This window comes from Eublepharis macularius, chromosome 1 (genome assembly GCF_028583425.1).
Source record: "Eublepharis macularius isolate TG4126 chromosome 1, MPM_Emac_v1.0, whole genome shotgun sequence".
NCBI classification, from domain to species: Eukaryota; Metazoa; Chordata; class Lepidosauria; order Squamata; family Eublepharidae; genus Eublepharis; species Eublepharis macularius.
In genome coordinates this window covers 192425439-192451495 of record NC_072790.1, presented here as the reverse complement: position 1 = coordinate 192451495, position 26057 = coordinate 192425439, and the positions used below count along the sequence as shown (strand labels likewise).

At 42.7% G+C, this 26057-nt stretch overlaps 1 protein-coding gene across 3 annotated transcripts in view; it reads left to right on the top strand.

The window, feature by feature from the left end:
• Window positions 1-243: 243 nt before the first annotated feature.
• The window catches only part of ATF3 (activating transcription factor 3), a 49770-nt gene continuing 23956 nt past the window's right edge, over window positions 244-26057 (top strand). The window contains exons 1-4 of one of the 3 annotated variants that reach the window (XM_055001803.1): window positions 244-320; window positions 10291-10534; window positions 13384-13491; window positions 16289-21377. In XM_055001803.1, coding sequence (XP_054857778.1) covers window positions 10295-10534; window positions 13384-13491; window positions 16289-16486 — 546 coding nt within the window. In that variant the 5' untranslated portion in view covers window positions 244-320; window positions 10291-10294 and the 3' untranslated portion in view covers window positions 16487-21377. Of the gene's footprint in view, window positions 321-2531; window positions 2696-10290; window positions 10535-13383; window positions 13492-16288; window positions 21378-26057 lie in introns of those variants that run through there. The other 2 variants (XR_008598418.1, XM_055001791.1) reach the window with 2 other exon arrangements.

The window sequence follows — 26057 nt, the reverse complement described above, 5'->3', positions numbered from 1 at the left end:
CAGTATACGCTCTGTTGCGTCTCTCTTTGTACCTGTACCTTTCTACCTTTTAAATGAAGAAAGCTCTTCTACTCATGTGGCACTCGGGTTGCATATTTTATTTGCACTGTTGTTTATACAATTGTTTACGGCCTTTGGCCAATTGCAATAAATTTGAGTACAGTACAGTACTCATGTGGCAATATAAAAGTGAATAAATAAGATACATATTTTCTTTCTTTTTTTGTATTATTTTCTAGGAACAAATGGGCAACAAAGAGATGTGGAAAACTAGTTTTAAACAAGAGTGTTCTTGACTGCAAAGATGCTCAAAATGACAGGTGAGATTGTATTTTTTTAAAAAATCCAAAATCCTGTTAGTAGATTTTGGGAATAGCAACAGCTACAAAGAGAGAATTGACAGATTGTATACCATCAGTAGCAGCACATGAAAGACTGTGTGGATTCCCCCCCCCCCATCAGTTCTAGCTATCATATGTTGTACATTTGGATCACAGGCATGATCTCTCTAATTTGCGCAGGTGGGAATGTTGTTAAGAGGATAGAAGGCAGGGAGAGAGGCATTCCAAGCAGAGATGCTAAGCAATGGAGAGTTGCCGTCTGATTACAGAGGCAGCCTAATGTGTAATATCCAACTGTTCCTAAACATGTATACACTGTTTTGTATACACTGTTTTGAAGTACCTAACAAGTTAGTTTTTTAGGCTAAGATTGTAAACGGGCTTTTACAGAAGTAAGTTGCATCGAAGTCAACGGAGCTTACTTGCACCCAAATGTACTGAGGAAGACCCAAGAACGCAGGGCTTGATCATGCAACGCCTCCGGTATTTTATGCTTCTGTGGTTTGTTTCCCACAAGGTTACCTTATGCGTATCCCGGTGCATACGCCTTTCTTTGCACCCTGACGGAAATGCGTCAAAACAGGCGCATTTTATTGAGGTTGTACTTTGTATTCATCTGACTTCAAAAAATCCAGGGAACAGGAATTGAAATGTATCCAAACTAGCCCCCGTTCTCGTTTCCCTCTTCATATGTTGCGTCCCCCCCCCCCGCCCCAACTGTCTGGAAGTGAGTATTCGTGTGCTTGTTGTGATCTCCACGTGGATGCATTCAGACGATCCTCCTCCTAGCGGCCACCTGGTTCAGAGTCTCCGCCCAAACATTTGTTGAACTGTGCCTTATAATTGGAAATGAAGGTCGGCGGCAAACATTATTAATTAGCCATCAAAATCGTAAAAAACGGCTTAGCTGCCATTCTAGGCGGACTTCCTTGGGAGTAAATCCCATGGAAGGAAATGGAATTTGGGAATAAGAGGATCGGGCTTCCCGATCTCTTTAATCGCCGTTCCAAGCAGGTCTCTTTTGATCTGGATTGAAGTCCAGTTCATTTCAATAGAACTAACTTCAAAGTTAAGGGTTAATATCGCAACCGTAATTTTTACAAAATTTGCAGAGCACGAGCATAATATTCGATTTTTAAGTTAGGGGAAGTAAAAGACGTCTGTAATAAGCTAAAAAGCATTGGAGGTGGGCAACGGCTTTGGAAGCGTTTTCGGGGGCGACACGTGAGTGCCTGTTACGTTTGACGGCTTGTCAGCATTTTACCGGTAGAACGGGAAATATAATGTGGGCTTGGGCGTTGTATCTTTCTATCTCAATGAAACCCAGCAGTTAGAAAAGAGCCCTTCCCCTTTAGTTGTCCCACTGACCCGAATTTCTCGCCTGTGCCCTTCATAAGTTTTGCTGTATTTCCAAGAAAGAAAAGCCTTCAGGGAAAGAAGTATTTGACTGGGAGTGAGCGTTGTTGTCCCCAGGGTTGTAAGTTTCAGGCTCTTTGCTAAGCGGAACACGGATCGAATCCTCTTCGATCTTACACAAACCGGTGAGGGAATCAACGAGTCTCCGAGGGGCCCCCGCACGGCACCCCCACGCCCTCTCTTTAATCCCACGCACAAAGAGAGGCGCAGCCCCCGTCCTTGAAATAGCCGTCCCAAATGGCGAAGCATCATCTCGCCAAAGGTGCCCGCGATGCCCTGTCTCGTCCCGTCCCCTAATTATAACGGGGGAGAAAAGAATCCCTCCCGCCGCCGATCTCTCCCCATTGGCCCGGGCGGGCTTTGCAGCGAGATGCCAGCGGTCTGGAGTCATGCGCTGGCTTGGGCACCATTGGCTCATGGCGAGACCACGCCGCTGGCATCGGGGATGTTCGGGCCTGGCGCCCGGCCAGGCGGCGCCTCTGCCGGCCTGCCTCTTATGGAACGTGAGCGCGCGCGGGCCAGCGGCGCTGGGGAAGCCTTGCATCACCTCGCGGCCCCGCCCCGGGCCCGCGGCCACGCCACGCCCCAGCCCTGCTGGAAGAGGCTATTAATAGCATGACATCAGCCGGGCCTCGCGGCCAGAGTAAATACCGGCGCTGCCTGTATAAAAGGGGTGATGCAACCGCGCCGCTAGCCAGAGAGTTGGAGGCGCGCTCGGAGCGAGGGAGGCGCGGCCGGTGGCCAGCCAGCGCTGAGGAGCAGCGGCGCTCGCCCGGCTTCGACGGTCGCCCGCAGAGCGGCTCGCTTTCTGTCGCCGGCTTTTCACTTCTCTTACAAACTCCCACGCTCTCATTTCCTTCCTTCCTCCCTCTGATAATTTCTTCTTTCCCCTTGGAGCTCCCCAAACACTGGAGAGAAGAGGAGGCGGAGAGGAACAGGTAAGGCGCGACGAAACGAGGAGGGGGGAGAAGTGTGGGAAGGGCCGCCTTTCCCGCCGACAGCCGCCTGCCAGCCGGGAGCGAGCGGGGCGAGCGACTCGCGTCTGTCCCTCCATCTCTTCAGCTCCCGAAACTTTGGGTCGCGATGTCCCGCGGGGAGCGGCGGAGCTCTTTCCAACTGGCGGCCGAGGGCCGAGGTGAGAGGGGAAGTTTCTCGAGCCGGTTGTCCGGGCTTCTGATTTTCTGCGGCCGGAGCGCTCGAAAGCAAAAGTTCATTCAGCCGAATGAAGTTTTGGCGGATCGCGCGAAGGCGCACCTAAGCGAGACAAGCCGCGGCTTCGTTTCCGCCTTGGGAGCTCAGGCGGCGGCCGGCGGGCAGTTGTGCCCACCCCCGCCGCGGGGCTTTTGGTTACCGCGCTGTCGCGGGGGAGGAGGGAGGAGGGCACCCCCTTGCCCTCCCTCTTAAAAAGAAACCGCTCGGATTTTGGCCGCGTGTCTTTGGAACCTGCGGAAAAGCCGGACAGGCTTACTTGGGATGTTTTGCCGAGCAGCCCCCGAGTGCCTGGAGTGCTTTTAAGAATGTAAATGGTGAGCCGGACAAAATAATCTAATGTTCGTTTATGGTAGATTGAGGGATAAGCGAGATTGCGGGGCAATGCAACGCCTGCCTGCGAAGCCGCTGGCTTTGGCGCCGGTGGGTGGCGCACGGCCCGAGGAGGGGACGCCGCTGCTTGGTCGGAGGCTCCGCCGCTTCTCCGGGCGGTCTGCCGTTTTTCTTTTTAGGCGCAGCCGTTATCCAGGAACCGTTTCACCCAGCCAGATCTCAAGCCCCGCCGGTTCTGACCCTTGCCTACAGGCTACGCTTAGAAATGTGGGCATAAGAATTTGAAGATTATTTCGATGTAGTTCAACCTGCCGTTTAGCGCTTGTGTCCCCAAAGGTCACGAGAGTGACTGTTGGAGGGAGATGAAGAACCACTTTAGATGAATACATTGTTCCTTGTTAAAAAATTATTCATTTACAGTTTAGGATGTAGCAGATCTTCATATGAAGAGAGAGAATACACTTACATTTTTTAGGTTTTATTTATGTAACAGCAAGTCAGGAGAAGTCTATACATGTTGTATAGCCCCAGCCTATGTTAACTTGGAGGTACTATTAAAGGCAACTGAGTGTTCATAGACCTGGCAGTATAAGGCTACTATCTGGCACATGCATACCTACCTGAGAGTAAGACCTATTGAATCCATTGCAATTTACTTCCAAGTAAACATGGATAAAATGGAGGAACACTCATATAGCATGAATCTAACATTTACGCAGAAATAAGTCCAACTGATTGCGGCGAGACTTGCTTTCAAGTAATTGTCCATAGTATTATTTTCCTAATCTCTTAAGAGGTTATCTGTAATAAAAGAAGAATACAAGGAAAAAGAGACATCTCACAGTGCAAACTGATAATTATCAAGGAACTATGAGTTACCAAGGTCCTTTTACATATAATAAGACTGACTTTAAGTAAGGCTAGTAGTTAAAACATTTGTCCAGTTTGCTAACTAAGCAGACTTTGTGAGGGCACTACTGTAAATGGTTGAGCAGCTTCCAGTGGCATATTGATTTTCTTCAGAGTATCAACAATTGGCAGTTTTGAAACCTCAGATAAATGTAGCAAACTGTTCAGCAATGTCAACATCCTAAAAGGTCAAATTCAGTCCTGGGTGGTTATGAACTTTAGTAACTTTTAAAGATGTATGTGATTAACAGTGATGATCTTGTTGTACAAAAAAGCAAAGTTTTCAGACAAAACTAAGTTTTAATTTCATAGGGACATAAAATGAGGTCAGGTTGACTTCTACTGTTTTTAATATAACAACAAAACTTTTTAATTTCAACCAAATTAGCCAAAAATGATCCAGCTTTTCCAAGAATGTAACCTTTGGCACTCTCAGTTCACCATGATGCCTACATGAGCATTTTAAAATAAATAATTTGTAGATTATTAGTAATGTTTGTGTTAAGAGTGATAAAATAACATTACAGAAAGGCAGTTCTAAAACATGTATCCAGACAAATGCCTGTATGTCACACAGTAGTTTTTAAGGGTCTCTGAAGAATCTTAATTGAGTATTCTTGTTTTACAATGTGTGGACAAATGAGATAGAAAGTTTTGGGCACCTCTGCTGATGCTTGGGATGAAGCTAGAAATGGCATATGAGCTCACAATAAGGAACAAATCTCAAAGAATAAGGCAGTGCTGACAAAATGGTAAGGTACAGAAGATCCTTGTCCTTGGCAACTCCATTTAAAAGATCTTGGACAGCAGGGATGGAAAGACTTTTGCATGATGCCACCTGCACATCAGTAAAATAGACAGCAGCCCGTATACAGGCTTTCTCTATGGTAGCCCCCACCCTGTGGAAAGGCCTACCCCCACTCTCCTGACTTTCTGCAAACAATGCAAAACCAAATTATTCAAAAAGGCTTTTTACTCAAATAGGAGGGGGGCTGTATTGTAGGGAGGGGATCTCAGATGATCCACTAATGAGTTAGAAACCATAGACGTCACCAGGGGTCATTTCGTAGAAAAAGAGCTGGAGGAACTCATTAGCATAACTCATTAGCACTTGCCACGCCCCTTGCCAGCACCGGAAGTGTCATTAGCATAACTTATTTGCATATGCCACACCCCCTGACATCACCTATCATGGCTGTTTTAGACCCAATCCTGGCCATTCAGGGCCGAATTTGGGCCCAAAATGGCAAAAAGGAGCTGAAAATGGCTGAAAAGGGGCCCAAAATGGTCAGGATTGGACTGCTGCTGAGCGAGAGAGTGATCCACCACCCGTCAGAGGCCAGATTCGGGCCATTTTGGCCCCAATCCAGATCAAAATGGGCCCAAAATGGCTGAGAGTCAGGTGGGCAGGGCCACCTGTCATGTGACCTCTTTGGGGAACTGCGTTCCTGTGCGTTCCCCCTCGAAATGAGCCCTGGACCTCACCACTATGTTGTACTGGATTCCTACTAATGCTATGTCTTTGAACTTGTATCTATTTACCCTACGGCATTGTTTATGGAAATGTTCCTGATATTGACTGTACTAATCTCACATTCTGTAATCCGCCTTGAGTCTCAGTGAGAAAGGCGGACTATAAATGAATAAATGAATGAATGAATAAATAAATAAATAAATAAAAAGGCCAGCAGCTGCTAAGAGTGCACAAGACTGGGCTAGGTTGATCTTACTTGCATCCTGTGTAAAGAATTTCATCATACTATGCACTAAATGAAAGACAGCATAATATACACTCCTTGTGTATATATACAGCTCAAGTTATGGTGTGTGTGTGTTTATATGATGGGGTGAAATAGGATTTGATATCCTATTTTTAAAGGATATTGTTGAAAAAGAGATGGGAAACTTTTGGCATATGAGCACATTATATGAGCATAATTTATTTGAAAATCAATGTTCAGTATTTCATAAACTGGCTTTAGAATGTTTCCTTTGGCCTCTCATCTGATTCATGGTACAGTGAGCATAGCTAGGACAATAAACTGTTAAAGGACAAATAAATGTGACTACAACTATTTCTTATTCATCTTAGAAGAAATTCAGATTCCTGGATGCTGAAAGAAGTTTCCCATCTTTATGCTTAAGTGCACTTCATAGATTATTAAGGAATTCTACATTCCTTAAAGTACATAGAATTTAGAATTTTGAGAACAGGGGGTGAGTGCTACCAAAAATGACTGCCATAGATTGCCAAGGTCAATCAGAAAATGGTTGCCGTGGGTTGTTGGGAAGTTGCAAGCCAAGCAGCCTCCTTCTATGAAGTCAAATATTTCTGGGTTCTTCTGCTCCACTGAGGCAGAGGAAAGCCAGGATTGGCTCTTTGCTATGCTTCAGTGAAGAAGCAAGTGGGCACCAGGAAACCCATTGGTAGGCTCCATGTTGCCCATGGACACCACATTGGCCATCACTGATTTAAACAGATTGTATATAGTTCTTTAAACAGAGACCATATCAGCACAATTTTTATAGTAGGTTGTGGGTATAAATGATAGAACACGGAGTCTGAAAGTAAGGAAGTCAAGTTCTATTTCTTGCTCAGCTATGTTATGATAACTGCCCTTTCAGCATCTCAAAGGAAAGTGAGGATACTGATGTGACAAAATCAAATGCGTAGGGTCAGTGCTTTCTCTGTAAAAAACAAAAAAGGCCAGTACTCATATATAAGGTTGCAACAGTTTCCACCAATTCCCCCCTCAGGATTTGGGAGAGCCTTCCCCCAAAGGTGCCAGTACTCAGCACCATCATTTTTAAAAAAAGCCTTGTGTGGGGTAACTATCAGTGTTCATGGAACACATAATCACACAGAGGTCATGTTTTCTTAATGTCAGAACTCTCTGCCTTGGAAACCTTTCTGCCTAACCCTAAATTTGTGAGGGCTGGTTGTCATTAGTGTTGAGGGAAGATCACTGGACCAAATTCTTTAACTGAAATATGAGAATATAAACCAACGGCAATGTGGTTGTTAGGCCAGAATCACTACAGCCTGAAGCAGTACTTTCCAGAGCCATTATTTTATTGCCATCATTCTCAACTTTTTTCTGCCATGGAACTGGTGTAATGGCTGCTTCCCAAATCTTCAGAGCTTTCTACTGATATCAGCAATCGTGACATCTCATAGAATCAGGCTTCAGAAATTGGCAATTGTTAGCTATGAACCATGGTTATAATTAGGGCCCGTGTGTATTCCTATTTCCCTCCTTTGCACAGAATTATTCCTAGAACTCAGCATTGTGGAACTCTGCTTTATTAAATGCAAATTTCTAACTGTTAGAAATATGAATAGGTTCTTCATAGCTACCCATGTGAAGTAAAACAATAACTACAATCAAGAAAATGTATTGATGAAAGTGTATTACTATTCAGTGTTCTATGAATTTAATAACTGGAGACATTTTATTATTATTGCCTTGTTGCTTTATCATTGAAATGAAACTAAATAGTAAAGCTTTTCTTCAACTGAAAATTGTAGGTATGTTGTTGACTTGAGCAGAGTATCTTTTACCCCTTAGAAGGATTAAAGGATATCAGCATTTGAGCTGTGACTCATGACTAGGGGATTTCTGAAGAAAATTACATAAGCTTCCCAAGGTCTATGAAAACAATACCAGGAAATCATCTCTTTTTGATAATAAGCAGGTTCTCTAGTTGTCTGAGGTTTTCTTTGCATATCAAAACTCCTACATGCAAAATACTTTTCTGTAGAAATTAATAGAAACCCCATAATCAAGATTGCCAAGCGCATGCATTTTTCTTCTATGATTGGCCAAGGTTTCCCCGGTCACATATTTTTTGTGTTCATGTACATGTGCAATCTATTGTCATGTGTGAAGCAGCCTCTGATTCTTGAAGAATAAGGCAAATATAAATGGGCGAGAGGACAAGGGAAGTGCAATAATTTAAAGTGGGAAAGTCAATAATGCTAGGAAAAATGGAAAGCCATAGGAAAAGAGGAAGAGCCCAAATGAGATGGCTTGACTCAGTAAAAGAAGCTACATCCTCCAGTTTGTAAGATCTGAGCAAGTCTGTTAATGACAGGAAGTTTTGGAGGTCTTCCATTCATAGGGTTGCCTTAGGTCAGAGGCAGCTTAATGGCACATAACACACACTTTAAAGTGTATTTGTTATAAGCAAATTTGGTTTAGCTTATACATGGTTGTAAATTACACTGGTATGGTTGACTGTAATGAGAGTTGCCTCACTCTAGCCATACTCTAGCTGTAATTATAAAAAGATACTACATAAATCAAATCACAGCTGTTAGTGTCAGTTTCATTTATGAACATCCGTGCTCAAAGGCATTATCCATTGTGAAACTAATTGTAATATATTTTAGTATAAGGTTTAGCAGGTTTTTATTGCTTCTTCCATTAAAATGGATCACTGAAGGAACTACTCAAAGAAACAAATAACATTCATTTGAACACTGATGGTGCAATTGTAAGAATCCTTTCCTAGGAGTAAGCCTCACTGAATAAAATGAGATTTACTTTTGAGCAGGCCTGCTTAGGATTGCTCTGTGTCACTGATCTGTCCAGCACAGAGTGACAAAGGCTACCAATTTAATGTGACTATAGGTGGAAGAGGCGTTAACCACTTGCATAGGCCTCATTAGGTCTCTGAGCTTAAATATGTACTCATGAGACATTATATGCATGTGAGTGGGTATAATCAATAAATGTAATTCTCAACATGGCCCGCTCTGTGGATACTTAAATTCAAACATGGAATAGATAAGACAGATATTTCTAGAAACCTAGGGGAAAGGCCAGGTTTGCAGAAAAATCTGAAAATATAAAAAAGTAATGGTGGGGAGGAACTCTTTGACAAATAATAAAAGTAAAGCCTGTACTTTTAAGAAATAAGATCTTGGAGGCCATTATGGGGGTTGCTAGGCAACCACAACAATATTGATAGCATTCAAACCTTGGTTTCCATCAGTAAAAGATGGGGGAGGGAGCAGGACCCATTCTAGGGCTATTTTGGCCTTCCAGTCCACCGCTGTTCTTATGCCCTGAAGGGAAGGGTCATCATGGCCTGGCCCAGCAGAGACTACCAGGCAACTTGCTACAATGCAATTTGTACATCACACCCAGGTGCAGTGGTGGCTACGATGACTTGATGCCATACATCAAACAGCAGCAGCCTCTACACAACTTGTGCAACTGGGCTGGACCTAGCAATAACCACCACACAACTCACCTGAGTGACTTGCTACTACAAGACTCTTGCAGCTTGGCCAGACTTTTCCCAGGGAGAGACTGCTAAGAGGAGGGGCAGATGGAAAGCTGAGACCCAGTGTTGTATACTAGCTAGGGTGTCAGACTAGGATCTGGGAAATGCAGATTGAAATCCCCACTCTGCCCTAGGAGTTTTCTGGATGACCTTGGGCAAGTCACTCTTTCTCTCAGCCTGATTTACTCATAATGTTGCTGTGAGGATAAAATAGAGTAGAGAAGAATGATGTAAGCTGCTTTGGGTCCCCATTAGGGAGAAAGGTGGGGTATAAATAAATGGAGACAACAATAGGGGAGTAGATAAATGAAAGGGTCAGTTCCTGTGAAGGCGGGCCAGTTCCTGTGAAGAACCACACTAGTCCAAATGTACAACTATGAGACTGCTCCATTTCAAATTGTGATGAGATCAGTGTACAAAACCACAGTGCCTTTTATCCTTATTTTCTATATACTTCTTATTTTGATACTAAATTGCTCAAACAGCAATGCTGGAAGCTGCTATTTGAACACAGTTTTATATGTTAGAATTACTTCTTGATTATCTTGTAAACCATAGCTTCAGTTTCTAGCTGTATTTCAGTTGGACTGCAACTTTTGTGTATGTATATAGACTATTCTATTAATATGCCAGCATGTGTATTCAGTCACGACCTAGGATTGCTGGAATACTTCCATGTCTAAAGGTCATGTTTTCTGAATTCTCTTAGTTGAGAATTAACTGTCTTTTGATAAATATTTTGATCTCTGTAAACTTCTAAAAGGCTAATCTATTTCTTCTTTACTTTCAGCAAAATGATGCTCCAACACCCAGGTCAGATATCAGCTTCAGAAGTTAGTGCCTCTGCAATTGTTCCATGCTTGTCTCCTGCAGTATCTCTGGGATTTGAAGACTTTCCAAATCTAAACCCATTGGTGAAAGAAGAATTAAGATTTGCTATCCAGAATAAGCGCCTATCCCACAGGATGCCCTCCACATTGGACACCGTGACGGTTTCTGATAGACCTGGTGAAATGTCCCTATTTAAAGCAGAGGTACTCCATTTACATAAACAAAAATTTCTTGTTCAATACTGGTATTATAATTAATGATTAGAACTTAAATACTCAACAATGTAACTAAAAAGACAATAGGATTGTTAACACCCCAATGAATTTACTGATTAAACTGGATTATTATCAACTGTACATTTCTCCAATAGGTGAATGGCCTAAATTTGTTCAACTGAAGGAATCTCATAGAAGTCTGTAGCTGCATTAGGGCAAACTTGTAGGTTTATTGTGCACTGAGTGTGCATCTAAATCTTTTGCCCTTTGCTATAAATAATAATAATAATAACATTCGATTTATATACCGCCCTTCAGGACAACTTTTTTTTTTGATTTTTTTTAAATTTTTTTTATTACCTACATTAACTAACAATACAGAGGGAAAGAAGGGGGGCAGGGGAAGGAAAGAAAAAAAACAGCAACATATAACAACACTACACTACAAATAATGCTTTCCCTTCATACTGTCATTATTAAAAAATTAAAACTTTGTAAGATATTGATGGAGTGGTTGACCTTGCAAAATACAGATTACAATCCAAATTAAGTCTCCCCCCCCCCCCCCGGGCCTCGGACGCAGTTCTCTCTGAGCAACTGCAACCTCAGTGCTCGTTCCCTCCCCCCCCTTCAGACTTCAAATCCTTTTCTTCTTGCTTGGGGTCTTGCTGAAATTCTTGATTTTTGTCCTCAAAATCCCTTAGTTGATCTTCTGATGTTATCTTGTAAGCTTGATCTTTGTAACTAAACCAGATACCTTCCGGAAATAGCCATTTATACTTTATTCCACGTTCCCTCAGAAGAGCTACCAACTTTTTATACTTAAATCTTCTTTTCCGAACTAAAAATGGAACGTCCTTCAGTATCTTAACTTTATTACCCAGAAAGTCCAGATCCGCATTGTATGAGTTGTATAGGATAGTGTCTCGGATCCTCTTAGATGAAAAATCGATAATGATCTCGCGAGGCAGCTGACACTTCATTGCATATTTTGAAGAAGCCCGACGGACTTCCAAAATGGTGCTTTTTACCTCTTCTTTAGTTGCCCTCGCGGGTGTCGCCAATAGTTCCGAGGCCAGATCCCATAAATCCTCATTTTCCTCCTCTTTCACATTCTGGATGCGCAAAATTGTCTGTGTTCGTTCCACTTGTAGCCCGATCAACTGGTTCTCCACCAGCTTTAACTCTTTATTCGTTGCCCTCACGAGTGACGCATTTTCCCGAGCAGACTTCTCTGCCCCCCCCCCCCGCTGCTTCCTTAATGGTTTTCACTTCGCTCTCAATTAAGCCCACCCTTTGATCTGTTTCATTCAGCTTGTCAACAAAGGGCTTTATGGCTTCGATAACCGACCTCTTCACCAAGTCCTCGAGCGACTCTCCTTTCCCCTGCAGGGCAGCCGAGATTGACTTGCCCAAAGCGGGACTCTGCTTTTTCGCTGCCATTTTAGGGGGGGGGGGACCGCCGACCAAATTCTGAAACTCAGTGAGGGGGAAGAACGAGCCTTCTTAGCTTCAGATCCCACCACTCCTTCGCGTGCGCTTGTAATAACAGAAGGGATTCGCTTACTTACAAGCTTCCGCCTAATTCTGCTCTTTGCTGTTTTCCATGGCCCGGCAGCACTCGAGGTACCGCGCATGTCTGCCGGCCTCCATAGGAACAAACGGGCAATTTACCCCCTGCATCGATTTCAGGGGGCTCTTCCCGCCGCGTTCCGGACCCTGCCTCCCTCACTGGGAGTTCTGGGGGCTAATCTTTGCAGATCAGCCGCCCGGTCAGGCTGCTCGGGCGCTTCCTCCCGGACCTGCGGAGAGGAGCATCCGACATGGCCGAGAAAACGAAACCGAATCCGCCCTTCAGGACAACTTAATGCCCACTCAGAGCTGTTTACAAATTGTTATTATTACCCCACAACAATCACCCTGTGAGGTGGGTGAGGCTGAGAGAGCTCCAGAGAACTGTGACTCGCCCAAGGTCACCCAGCTGGCTTCGTGGAGGAGTGGGAAATCAAACCCGGCTCTCCAGATTAGAGTCCCGTGCTCTTAACCACGACACCAAACTGGCTATGGTCAGGAACTGTATGGTCAGGAACTGTAAAACGTATGTACGTTTTAATGGTACATCATTCCTTGTTGAAGAAGACAAGTCTGTCCCGTTATTCTCTTTTTTCTGTTTTTGCAGAAACTATCACTACAGAAAAATGCTCAGTTCCAATATAATGGCAAACCATGGTTTGCTGCAACATAGAGATTGTCAAGATCTTACACTTCCTTCTTCTTTCCCCTTGCACACGACAATCTAATTATTACTGTTTTTACAATGAATCATAGTTTGCCATCAGCTCTTACAGGAAACCATGGGTTGTATCTTTCTTGCAAACTGGGATTCCAAACTGGAAATAAACTACCAGTCTTGTTCTAATAGTAGCAAACCATGGTTTGTTGTTCCAAATCTGAACCTAGCCATTGTCTAGTGCAACCACATTGGGTGCAACCACAAAAAGGCCAATACAGGAGGTGGAACCTGCCATACAATGGCTGCTGCAAGAGGCAGAGACACACACACACACACACACACACACACACACACAGAGAAGAAGTCCAAGTGAACAAGAGAAGATGGCTAGTTAAATATACAGGGAAAGAGGGGTGAGTGAGAATAAAACAAGTGTTTGTGATTAATTTAGAGCGGTGTGATGAATCCTTTGGTGGTAGCAACCAGATCTAGCACTATTGTCACTTTAATAGTTTCATGTCAACTCTAGGTAATGTAGAGACTTGTTATCGTGTGCAAACAAACAATCTTTGTTTTGCTTAAGACATTCATTGAATTCTCTTAGGGTGCACCTGAGGAAGATGAAAGGAAAAGACGCAGAAGGGAAAGAAATAAGATTGCAGCAGCAAAATGTCGAAATAAAAAGAAGGAAAAAACTGAATGTCTACAGAAAGTAAGTTAACTCAATTTTTGTGATTATCTTTCAGTGCAAGAAAGAAAATAAAAGGTGATTGAAAAAGGCTTTCACCAAAAATGCTTAAATAAATGACATGATTTGGTACTGAAATTGCCCAAGCTGTATGGTTGATTGTTGTAATGTGAGTCAGTGTGATGTCATGGTGTTGGACTGGGATCTGGAAGACCCAGTTGCAAATCCCCGCTCTGCTATAGAAGCTTGCTGGGTGACTTTGGGCCTGTCACCCACTCTCAGCCTAACCTACCTTGTTATGAGGAAAAATAGAGGAGGGGAGAATGATGTAAGCTGCTTTTGTGCAATGTTGGTTTCTTAAAAGCATCTGGTTGGCTACTTTAAAAAATGGAATGCTGGACTAGATGGGCACCAAAGTCATAGTCTGCCTAGGACACCCAAAAACCTTGGGTCAGGCCTGGGTGTGTCACCATACCAAGTAAATTTAGACATGTGGGTCACCATAACAAAACTGGGAACCACTGGTTTAGACTTACAGGGATACCAAGACTTTGGGGAGCCCAGTGAATCTGAATGGCTGTGAGCAATGAAAATACAAGAGAGATCGCTAGAGTGACAGTGGGGGAGAACTTGGGATGTATCTGATAAGACACAGGAGAAAACTTTTTCAAAAGTATACTCCTTGCCAGTGATGTCAGCAAAGAAATAACACTTTCCCGTCAACATTGTACTTGCATAGCTAGGCCAGCTGAGCTGTTTTGGGTAGTCAAGACGTCTGTTGGATTTAGCCTGCAGGAAGAGGTGGACAGTTTTGCCCAGCACTTTGCAGATAAAATCACACGCCGCATCCATTCCAACATGGGCTCTGCATTAGCTGTGCCAGTGACAGGCTGAGATGGTGCCTGAGTTCCTCCTGTTGTTTGGGATATTTTTCATTTTATTCAGTCTGAGGATGTGGACAGGATCCTTGAAGGCTTGAAGTTTACCATCTGCTTGTATGACCCTTGCCATTCATGGTTCCATGGGAGGCGGCTGGGTGTGATTGGGTCTGAAAGAGAGTTAATGTCTCCCTGAGAGAGGGGGTGGTCACCCCAGCCTTGAAGCAGGCTTTGGCACATCCACTACTAAAGAAGCCTACCCTGGACCTAGGAGATCTCCATAACTATTGGCCAGTCTCAAATGTTCCATTCTTGAGCCAGATGATTGAACAAGCGGTGCTGTACAACTTCAAGTTTTCCTGGATGAGGAAAATTGTTTAGATCCTTTCCAATCTTGTCTTAGGCCTGGTTATGGGACTGAAACAGCCTTGGTCTCCCTAGTGGATGACCTGCTTTAAGAGATGGACAGAAGGAGTGCTCCTCACTCTTGATTCTCCTGGATGTCTCAGTGGCTTTCAGTACCATTGATCATGGTATTCTTCTGGACCACTTCTCTCGGCTGGGATAGGAAGGCATCATTCAGTGGGGTTCTGGTCCTACTCTGGAGGGTATGTTTCAGAAAGTGGTGCTGGGGGACTGTAGTTCCCCAGCACAGGGTTCCTTCTTGTCCCCTATGTTCTTTAACATCTACATGAAACTGATGGGTGAGGTTATCCAGCGATTTGGGCTGGGTTGTCACCAATATGTGGATGACACTCAGGTCTATCTTGTGCTTCCAGCTGATCCCAGGAGGCTGTAGAAATTCTGAACTGGTGCCTGGAGGCAGTTTTGGAGTGAATGCATGCTAATGAACTAAAACTTAATCTCAAGAAGATGAAAATGCTATTGGTGAACAGAAGGTCTGAACTGGGGTTTAAGTTCTTACTGGTTCTGGATGGGGTTGCACTCCCCTTGAAGGAATAGGTCTGTAGTCTGAGGGTGCTCTTGGATTAAAGTCTACTGCTGGATAGGCGGCCAGGAATGCCTTTTACCAGCTTCAACTGGTTAGCCTTTCATTTTGTGTTGCGGCCTTTCCTGGGCAGAAAAGATCAGGCCTCTGTGGTGTATGCCCTGACTACATCTAGATCATGGCAGTGTGTTCTACATAGGGCTGCTCTTGAAAGTGTTCAGAAACCTCAGTTGGTTCAGAATGCTGCTGATAGGATGTTGTTGACTGGACCGGGTCATTGGGACCATATCACTCCAGTCTTGGCCCATTTACACTGGTTCCCATTCTGTTTCCCCGGATAATTCAAAGTACTGGTGCTGACCTTTTAAAACCCTATGTGGTTTGGGTCCAACATACCTGAAGAACCGTGTACTCCCTTATGAACTTAACCTTATGATACTTAACCACTATGGTCATCTTCAGAGGCACTGCTTTGGGTGCCTATGCCTTCTGAAATTCGCTTTGTGGTAACTGGGGAGAGGTTAGGCACCAAAAGTCTGGTGCTCTCTCCCCAGGTTGATCCATCTGGGCTCTTCTGTTGCCATTTTCTGCCAGTGGGTTAAGACTTTTTTGTTTTGTTTAGCATTTCCTCAGTGATCCCCCTTTTCTGATGAATGTGTTAATTGTTGTTTTTATGTCTCTGTAAGTATTTTAGCTCTAGTTTTAATTGTTTTAACTATATGTTGGGGGTTCTTTTGTTTTATTGGTTTTTAAATGTCATTTTTAATGTATTAGTTTTAATTTGTTAGCTGCCTTGGTGGCCGTTGTGAGAGCAGAAAGGCAGAATATAAATTTTGTTAAATTCATGTTGTAACCACTTATCCTTGCACAGAACTGTAACTGGCTTCTACAGCCTACTTCCCGTCACAGTTATGCAAAAAAACCGAATACTGTTTGATTATTTTGAATGTTGTTGTGTAAAGTGTTAACTTTTGTATTTACATTATTTGTTTAGGAATCAGAAAAACTGGAAACCATCAATGCAGAACTGAAAGCTCAGATAGAGGAGTTGAAGAATGAGAAGCAGCATTTGATCTACATGCTGAATCTGCACAGGCCCACTTGCATTGTCCGAGCCCAGAATGGGAGGACACCAGAGGATGAAAGAAACCTCTTCATTCAGCAAATCAAAGAAGGAACTTTACAAGGCTAAGTGACACTTATGAGACAATACGTGACACCGTTAGGGCATGTCATTACATCAAAAAGCTCCTAAGCCAGAAGCCGTGAAGAAGCTATCTTGGTACTCATGGTCTCCTGTAAGACAAGAGAAAGCAAAGGAGATGATGACATTTCTAAGCAGAAAAGTGTTGGTTAGCTTAGCTGCTGTTCTCCCTGTTTGACAAGAGTCAACTAGGTTGAAAAGAGGCTTCTGCCTTTGCTTCAGATTTAAGTATCTGCCATGCCTTCTGATTCCTAGAAGCCATACTCACGACAGTAACAGACATGCTAAAACGCTGCTGGCATGTGGTATATGCACTTGAGTTATTTCTAGTAGAACACTAGGACTCTGAGCGATGCACAGCATACAGATAACCAGGCTGAACGGACACCACTCTTCCTTGAGTCGGGTAGGAAATGTAGATGGAGCAGGATTTTTTTGTTTGCTTTGTATTCTCAAAAGAAAGAGGTCTGCAATGCCCGGAATGCTGCTTTCAATCAAAAAGGCGTTGCGATAAAACAGGAATTACTATATTTCTGCAACCTAGTGCAATGTTCTAAACTACACACTGTGCTTTCAGTTTTTACGGAAACCCTTCTGTGGGTTTTTTTATGACTCATTTTGGAGGCAAATTGGGGGATGATATGACAGGTACCAGTTTCTTGCAAAATTGTTCATTGAACGAAATCTGAATTTACAGAACAGGAACGTTATCCCCTTTGGCTTCTTTGTAAAAGGGGAAATTCCCTTTGAGAACTCGATTTATGAGTCACATTTACAGTATTCAGAAGAACTTTACAAAACGCAAGCAATTTCCTATTCAGTATTGAAATTAAAGGCCCTCCTATTATGTTCACCATATCTTGCACTCTTTTAAATCTTTCTTTGGCATATGGGCTCCTTTTCCTGAGCAAGAAACTGGTTGTTGTCAGTTCACATATGTTAATCGATGTGTATGTGTTAATTGCACGTGTACTCAAAACTCCCCAATGACTAGTTCTATGGGTATGCTACAAAAAAGGGTTAAAAAAGATCTTGAGCCAAATAGACTCAAGTTCTCCATAGTTTGATACCAGCCTTGGAACATGGAGTTTCTCACATCGTGTTGCTGCTACTGACCAAAAGCTGGACCTGCTGAACTTCAATGTCAGCTTAAGGATTCAGGAGAATGCTTCAAAGCTAGGCATTGGTATCCCTTATAAGTTGTTCGAAAAACTATAGTTATGTTCTTCTAAACAAGTGGAGGACAATGTTGTTAATCAGATTAAATTTCCCTTAATCAATGTTGGCTCATAGAATACTACAGATAAACAAGATTGCCAGTGGGTTCTGATGCCCTCCCCTGAATCTGGGCGCCATGTGCCTAACACATCTCTGCCAGTACATGTCCATCCATACTCAGTGATAGAATCAGGCAGAGAGCTGTGCTTTGTATAAATTCTCTTTTGGGTGTAATCTTTACATGCTGTACTGGTTGCCTACTGGGACTTTGGTGAGCAAAATTCTCACTTATGAAAACTAGATCCAAAATCCTGAAGAAAAAAAAAGATGTCAGGAATACTTTTAAGTTTCTGTCAGTGCCATCCTAAGCAGGCCCCACACCCTTAACTGAAGTCAGCGGGCTCAGATAGGTATAACTTTGCTCAGGCTTGCACTAGATGTGTAAATCCTCTTTATTCCCTTTTATTATTTGCAGGATTCTTTGCCATCACTCCACCAGGATTTGTTCCTCTCAGTAAATGATACACATAATAGAAAGTTTTCTAATTGCTGCTGTTTATTGTTTTCCAAAGTGACGGTATTTGCAGTTAGCTAAAGTTACCCTGCATTAAAGAATCATCTTAATAGGAGTATTTACACTTTTAAAATAAGGACTTTTTTATTTTTTTAAAAAACCCTTATTATAGATGTTTAGAGCTTTTTGCTTCACTGGAGAACTAGTTATGACTAGTATTTAAGATCTGGTATTCTTGTAAAATTCTAAAATTACTTAATCCTATTAAGTGTCATTATTAGTTTTTCTCAGCAGAAAATAGTGGCTCCAGTTCAGGAAGGGTAAACTGTAGGTGGAAATATGAACTTACGTGGCATCAGATTATTGGTAGTTACTGTAATGCCTCTAACGGCAGATTTCAACCCTTCTCTGTGGTGTCCTTTTTTCAAACTGGAGATGGTAGGAACTGGACCAGGGACCTTCTGCATGTATAGCCTGTGCTCTGCCTTTGAACTGTGGACCTTTTCCTGATCCCTACAGGTTTTTGTGCACAGATCTTCTCAGTAAGATCCTGTTTGGCCCAATAACGCTGATCATTTCTGTAGGCACGTGCACACGCGGGCATAGGTGAAATTTGAGATACCTCTTATCCTTCCCTTCCTCACAGGCCATGTTTCCTGTCATGGACAATGCCAACCATTTCATTAGCGGGGAAGAATTTGCTGCAATGGCATCTCTGAATTGGAGCCATTATGGGTTAATTTATCATTATTTCTAAGCTGTAGAGACAATACATACTGCAAACAAAATAAGCTGGAAGTGCAGATAGAACGCCGTTATTTTTCCTTCGTGATGTTTAACGCTTTATTCATAAACTTCAGTGCTCCAGTTTGACAAACCACTGATTTAAAGATAACAAAGCAATCCAATCACTTTTTTGGTGAGATCTGAACAAAAGACATTTTATAAAATATTAGTAAAACAGACTCTGCCAGTGTAAAAGCTGATATATATATATTTAAAAGCTGAAACTTGAGTTCAAATTTTGGGAACTAAAAGTAGGCAATTTTGAAAATCTAGGGGTTTTTTTTGGTTCTAGTTCAGACTTTGTATAATATCCCCCAAACTTGAAATCCCCACCTGAAACAAGCTAGTTATAATATTAAAAATTAGTTTAGAGATTTCAATCATAAGTTCCAAAATTTTAATTTTGAAAATCAAATTTCTTATTAAAATTCAACTCTGTGTGAAGGATTTTCCTACCTCTGTCAAACTTATTTCAGTTTTTTTCTGAAGGATTTTTGAAGTCTCTGGCTGTTTAATCACATAATCAATTAAACAAAGGAGCTTGCATGTCAAAATACTTTATTTATAGTCCTGTATTTAAAAAACACACACATATACTTGATACCTCAAATGAGTAGTCTCTAAACTTTTGGCTAGTGTTTGCTTGAGCATGATTTCTGTTTATCGCACTTTGACTTTTTACCTTCTGCAACAGAACTAAATATGCTTTCCATGATCTGGATATATTGTAATGTCCAATACTGTTCCCAAAGTGTGTCCTGTGTAGCAAAAATGGAAGGAAGTGGGCCAAATTCAGTTTCACTAGAGTGTGATTTTTTTTCTTTCTTTCTTTTTTGCACCATAACCTATATTTGGCCATCTAACAGTTTTTTCCTTGCATCCTGTTGGACAGTAGATTCCTACGACTTCTGCACTGATTGTTAAATACAAATGCAAAAGTGGGGTAGGTTTGGAGTTTTGGTTCAACAATGAACATGCACATACGAAGCTGCCTTATACTGAATCAGACCACTGGTCCATGAAAATCAGTAGTGGCAGTAGCTCTCCAGGCTCTCAGGTGGAAGTCTTCATATCACCTGCTACCTGGTCCTTTTAACTGGAGATGCTGGGAATTGAACCTGGAACCTTCTGTAGGCAAAGCAGAGTCTCTTCCACTGAGCTACAGTGGAACTTGAACAATGATAATTTGCTGTATAACTACATGCAATTTGTTAACTTTGTCAAAAGAATTCTTAAGTAGCTTTCTGCAATTATGAATAGCCAGGCTATACCCTGACTCCTTATGTCTTCCTGAATTTGTTGTATAAGAAAACTATGTGGAAAGGCCTTTTGAATTTGTTGCTATTATTATTATGGGTAAGATCCAAAGAACTGTGAGGAGAAAGAAAATAGCAGCTAGTGCTGTGCTGCAAGTGTTGGTGGAAAAATTTTACAAAGCACTATAATACTATAATAGAGTGGTTCTATAACTTGTTTCTGCCAGGGCTTGTGTAAGTGGGAGAACATTTTTGGGTTTCAATTTACATTTCTCATGCAGCACTCTATTGTGAAGTAAGATATGACTCTTTTATGAACAACAGACCCATTCCACATGCAGAAGGCATCCTTGGATCCAAACCTGTATCTTGTAGAAGGGTATGGCAATAGAACAAAATAGGATATCTCCAAATTAAGTATGCTGTACCAAGTATGTCCATGTATTTCAGATACTGGCAACCAATAAAATTTGAATGGGCACTGATGCTATTGTATGTATGATATTATCATACAGACAAGTTTTGTTAAATCTAGTCACAGAACTAGTCTTTCCACTTTCGGAGATTTTTAGATTATTATTCTTCATGACGCAGGCGTCATGTTGCTGCTGCTGCTATAGTTAAACACAAACGTTGTTAACTAGCATGCCAAATGTTTACTATGGCACCGCTACTTTTGTCAAGGATAATCTCTTTGTTCATCTGTGGCTGTGTGTGTGCGTGTGTGTATGTATCTGAAGATGGTACTATGGTTTATATTTTCATTGCTTGAGAGGAGTAGCGCGATGAGATACAAGATTTCTATCTCCTGCACTAGAAGGCTTCTGTATCTCTAACTTTGTACCAGGAGAATGTTAGCTGATGTAGCTTTGCTTGTCAATAGAAAAGCTAGTTGCTGAACTTTGCCCTGCTAGGTAAGGCACAGGCAGCTTCCTTTAAATGTAGGAGTTGGTCATGAAGCTGAATGGGAAAACTGTTGGATGGAAGAATTGCATGGATTTAAGTATCTGTTTTATTCTGAATGTTTAATACAGTAGAAGGGATTTGTTTTCTATTCTCAAGTTTTATGTTTTGATACTTTAATAATAAAAAGAACTAATACATGTTTTCTTCTGTGTGATTTAATTCACCTTGTTTGGCTGACTTATGTTCCCTCAAACCTAAATAGTGTTTTAGGTATGCTCTAACTACAGTAGAATATCTATTATTCAAATTCACTGCATGATACTCACAGCCCCCCATTAATGCCAACTCCTTGCCCTCCTTCCCTACTCTATACTGGGAGTCCCCATTCCTCACCTGCCCAGATATTGGCTGTACCTGGTGTTAATAACACATACTCTCAATATTCTAGACCATTTAAAAAGGATTTTAAAATTTATATTATGTTTTAAAAGAGAGCCAGTTTGGTGTAGTGGTTAAGAGCACAGGACTCTAATCTGGAGAGCCGGGTTTGGTTCCCTACTCCTCCACTTGAAGCCAGCTGGATGACCTTGGGTCAGTCACAGCTCTCTCAGAGGTCTCTCAGCCCCACCCACCTCACAGGGTGTTTTGTTGTGGGGATAATAATGACATACTTCGTAAGCCGCTCTGAGTGGGCATTAAGTTGTCCAGAAGGGCGGTATATAAATTGAATGTTATTATTATTATTACTGTCCCTAGATGATAAATGGTTTATTCTATGCTAAGGTGGAATTGTCACTATTGGAATTCTTGAATGAATCCTGACTTTTAAATTTTGATTGATTTCTGAAATTTATAGTCTACTTCACTCAAATATCACCTGAGGTGCTTTCCAAAAAAACATAAAAATGAAAGAACGGTAACACATTGTTAAAAAATAAAAAGTAAGAAAAACATCAAACAGCTCACCAGCAGCAATGAAACACAGCAGAAAACAGCTAGTCTAAAAGCAGCATCAAAACTATACATTTATAACAACCAATAAAACTCATATATGGGAGGGGGAGTGTCATGTCAAAAGTGGGAAAAACAATTCCATTCTATTTCATTCAATTAGAGGCTACTCAGCTATAAACCTGCTTAAATAAAAAGTTGCTAGCAGGATTCCTAAAAAGAGTTGTTAATAGCTAAAGGAATAGAGGAATTCCATTTTTGTGGGCACAGATCAGAAAAGATCCTAGCCCTTGTGTTCACCTGCCTGATGTCCAAAGGTGGTAGAACACAAAATGGTTTGTGATGGTAAATGGAGTGTCTGGCTACATTCAGACAAGAGATCTTAAAGTACCCTGATCTCACACTACACAGGGATTTGTACCTCCAAAAAAGCCCCATTAATTGGGCCCAGAAACAAACCCAGCCAATGCAGTTCCTGAAGCAGTTGATTAACAAATTGTTTGTCAGAAATCATGCAGTTGTATTCTGAAATAACTGAAGTTTCTGAATAGTCTTCAAAGGCAGCCCCACATAAAGCACTTTGCAGTTATTTAACTGGAGGTGATAGGGAAATTGATTCTTAAGAAAAGTCTGTAGCTGGAGAATTAGGCAAAATTTCTGTAGCTCCATACAGCAGATGAGATCTAAAATTAGAGAGCCAAAAGCACCCCAGAGCTATAAATCTGTTCCTTTAAGGAGAGTACAATCCCAGTCAGAGCAGGATCAAAAAGAGTCCAGTAGCACCTTTAAGACTAACCAGTTTTATTGTAGCATAAGCTTTCGAGAATCAAGTTCTTTTCATCTGATGCATAGTACAGAAACTGGTCAAATATAGAAGAGGAGGGGAGGAGAGAGAAGATGCAGTTAAGGGGGGAGAGGGAGGGTGCAACCAAAACATTCCTTTGCTAGTAAATGTAAACATCTCCTTTTGGTGTCCTTTTGGGGTCAGTTGGCTTGGGTGAGGCTTCAAAGGAGTTTGCCCTGTTAGTTTGCAGCAGTAAAACAGCTAGACCATCCAATTCCTATGTAGTATAAGCCTTCGATAACCACAGCTCTCCCCGTCAGATGCATCTGACAAAGAGAACTGTGGTCCCCGAAAGCCCACGCCAGGCACCACTGGGCTCCCCCAGACCCCGCCTCTGTAAAGGAAATCTGTTACCTGTGATAATGTGATAACCATTCATAGTCCCTATTCAGTCCCAGCTTGACAGAGTCAAATTTGCATATGCATTCCAATTCAGCAGCCTCCCATTGGATTTTGTTTTTGAAAGGTTTCTGTTGAACTACAGTGACCTTTAAGTCTTTGATGGAATGTCCTGGTAGATTGATGTCTTAATTCCATTATTAAGACCAACCAATAGCACTTTGATTTTATTTGGATTGAGCTTTAGTTTGTTGGCTCTTATTCAGTCTGTTATCAATTTATCCGCTGAGGGCTTCCACTACCACACTGAATTCAGGTGGAAGTAGGCATTGCCCCAATACAAGCCAAGCTGGATTGTACAGATATAAATTCATGGTCTTCAAAGAGAGAGGTATGTATCTTTACATTGGAGGAGGGATTGCTATCTGACATAAATCAGACCATATATTTGCATAATTTTTACTTTCTATTATGATATTGAAGAACATTAGACAGCTTCTCGGAAATATCAGTGATCCAGATTAGACATGGGCATGAACGGACCCCCCCCCCCCCGAACACGCTGTACGTCGTTTGTTGCCATCCACGAACAACGAACATGGACGAACATGAAATGTTCCTGGACATGTTCATTATTCGTTGTTTGTGGGGGCCAGAACCCCCCCAACCCCCCACTTAGCCCCCCTCCCCTCAAACCCACTTACCTCCCATCAAACTGCCTTGCCAATGTGGGGGTATGAGGCACTGCCTTACAGTGGCTTGTCTCTTTTCTCCACGGTCGGGGACAGAGGGTGGCACTTGGGGAGAAATTGTCATCCCACCACCCATTGGTGTGCGGTGTCCCTCAGGGAGCAATATTCTCCCCATTACTGTTTAATGTTTATATGTGCCCCCTCGCTCAGCTGGTGTGGAGTTTTGGACTTGGGTGTCATCAGCACCCAAGCATATATCTATATATATATCTAATGATGGATGGATGGCCCGACTCTGCCCCAGATGTCTTGGAGCGTGCCTTCGAAGCTGTGACTGGATGGTTGAAGCAGAGTCAGTTGAAATTAAATCCCACAAAGACGGAGGTCCTGCATGTGGGTCTGGGGGCCATGGGCACGGGACTCTGGCTCCCCGCTCTTGATGGAGCACTACTTGCGCCAGTTTTGACAGTTAGGAGCCTGGGGGTGATCCTAGATGCCTCCCTGACTATGGAGGCACAGGTCGCAGCGGTTGCCCGGTCTTCATTTTTCTATCTAAGACAGGCCCGGCAGCTTGTCCCCTGCCTATCAACCCATGACTTAACTGCAGTGATCCAAGCAACGGTCACCTCTAGATTAGGCTACTGCAACTCGCTCTACACAGGGCTTCCCCTGGGCTTGATCTGGAGGCTACAGCTGGTCCAAAATGCAGGTGTGCGAGTAATTGCAAGGGTCCCAATTAGGGAACATATAACACCTATACTACGCCAGCTGCACTGGTTACCAGTTGAGTACTGGGTCCGGTTCAAGGTTTTGGTGTTGACCTATAAAGCCCTATGCGGACCAGGCCCAGCATATCTGCAGGACCACCTCTCCCCATATGTACCCCAGAGGATGCTTCGTTCAACAAATAAACAACTGTTGGTGGTCCCTGGCCTCGACCAGAGCTAGGGCCTTTTCGGTCCTGGCACCGACCTGGTGGAACTCTCTGTCTGAGGAAACCAGGGCCCGGTGGGATTTATTATCTTTCTGCCGGGCCTGTAAGACAGAGATGTTCCACCAGGCATATGGTGGAGGCTAGGTTGGGCCACCACTGGCTACACTAAAGATCTGTCCACCACCCCACATATGAGCCAGGGATTGAAAAGCAATATTTTATCATCTCCATCTGAAGAGAAGCTGTATTGTATAAAGTTGTTTTAATGTTATTTGTATACTGTTTTATCTGTTTTTAACTGTATTTATGTAATTTGAAATGTTGTACTCCGCCCTGAGCCCGCCTGGCGGGGAGGGCGGACTAAAAATCTAATACAATAAATAAATAAAATACCTGGCCCTTTAAAGATCCCTTTAAACTATCAGCTGGCAGGTGTCAGGGGGGGATTCCACCCTGCCGCCTGCCAGCTGATAGTTTAAAGAGCCCTGTCCTGGCAAAAACACCAGTGTCTGCTGGCAGCTATTTTGAGGGGTTACAAAATTGACCTTCCCAATGTCTAATACCCACCAAATTTGCAGGGGACATAGTCCTCACTGTTCTCTGAAGACCCCCCAAGTTTCAGAGAGATTGCACCCAGGAAAAGGCATGATCTATGGGTCTCTCCGTTGGCTGTGATTTTCTCTTCACAGTGGTAAAAATGGGACTTTCTGCTGGAAGTGCTTTGAAGGGTTAAAGCCAGAAAGAAAGTCAGAAGGAGTTCAGACAGAGTTCAGTTCCTCCCTGCCTCCGGTTGCCAAGGGGATTGATTGCAGGTGCCAGACTGTCTGGCTTGAGGACAGGCAACAAAGGAGGCTTGCAACGACCATCACCTGTTCATTGAGGATGGGGCCTCACAAACAGCTTGTTTGAGAACAGCAAATTAGGCTGTTCGTGGGTTTTTTCTGTTCGTAATGCTGTTTGTGCCCATGTCTAATCCAGATCTGTCACCTTACTCTCAAATATGATGGATTGTGCCCAACAGAAGGAGCTGAGCTAATGTAACTTCCCCGCCCTAGCAAACTCATGTCACACCTGTACATTTTACTAAATCCAAGATACATTTAACATTCACATGGAATA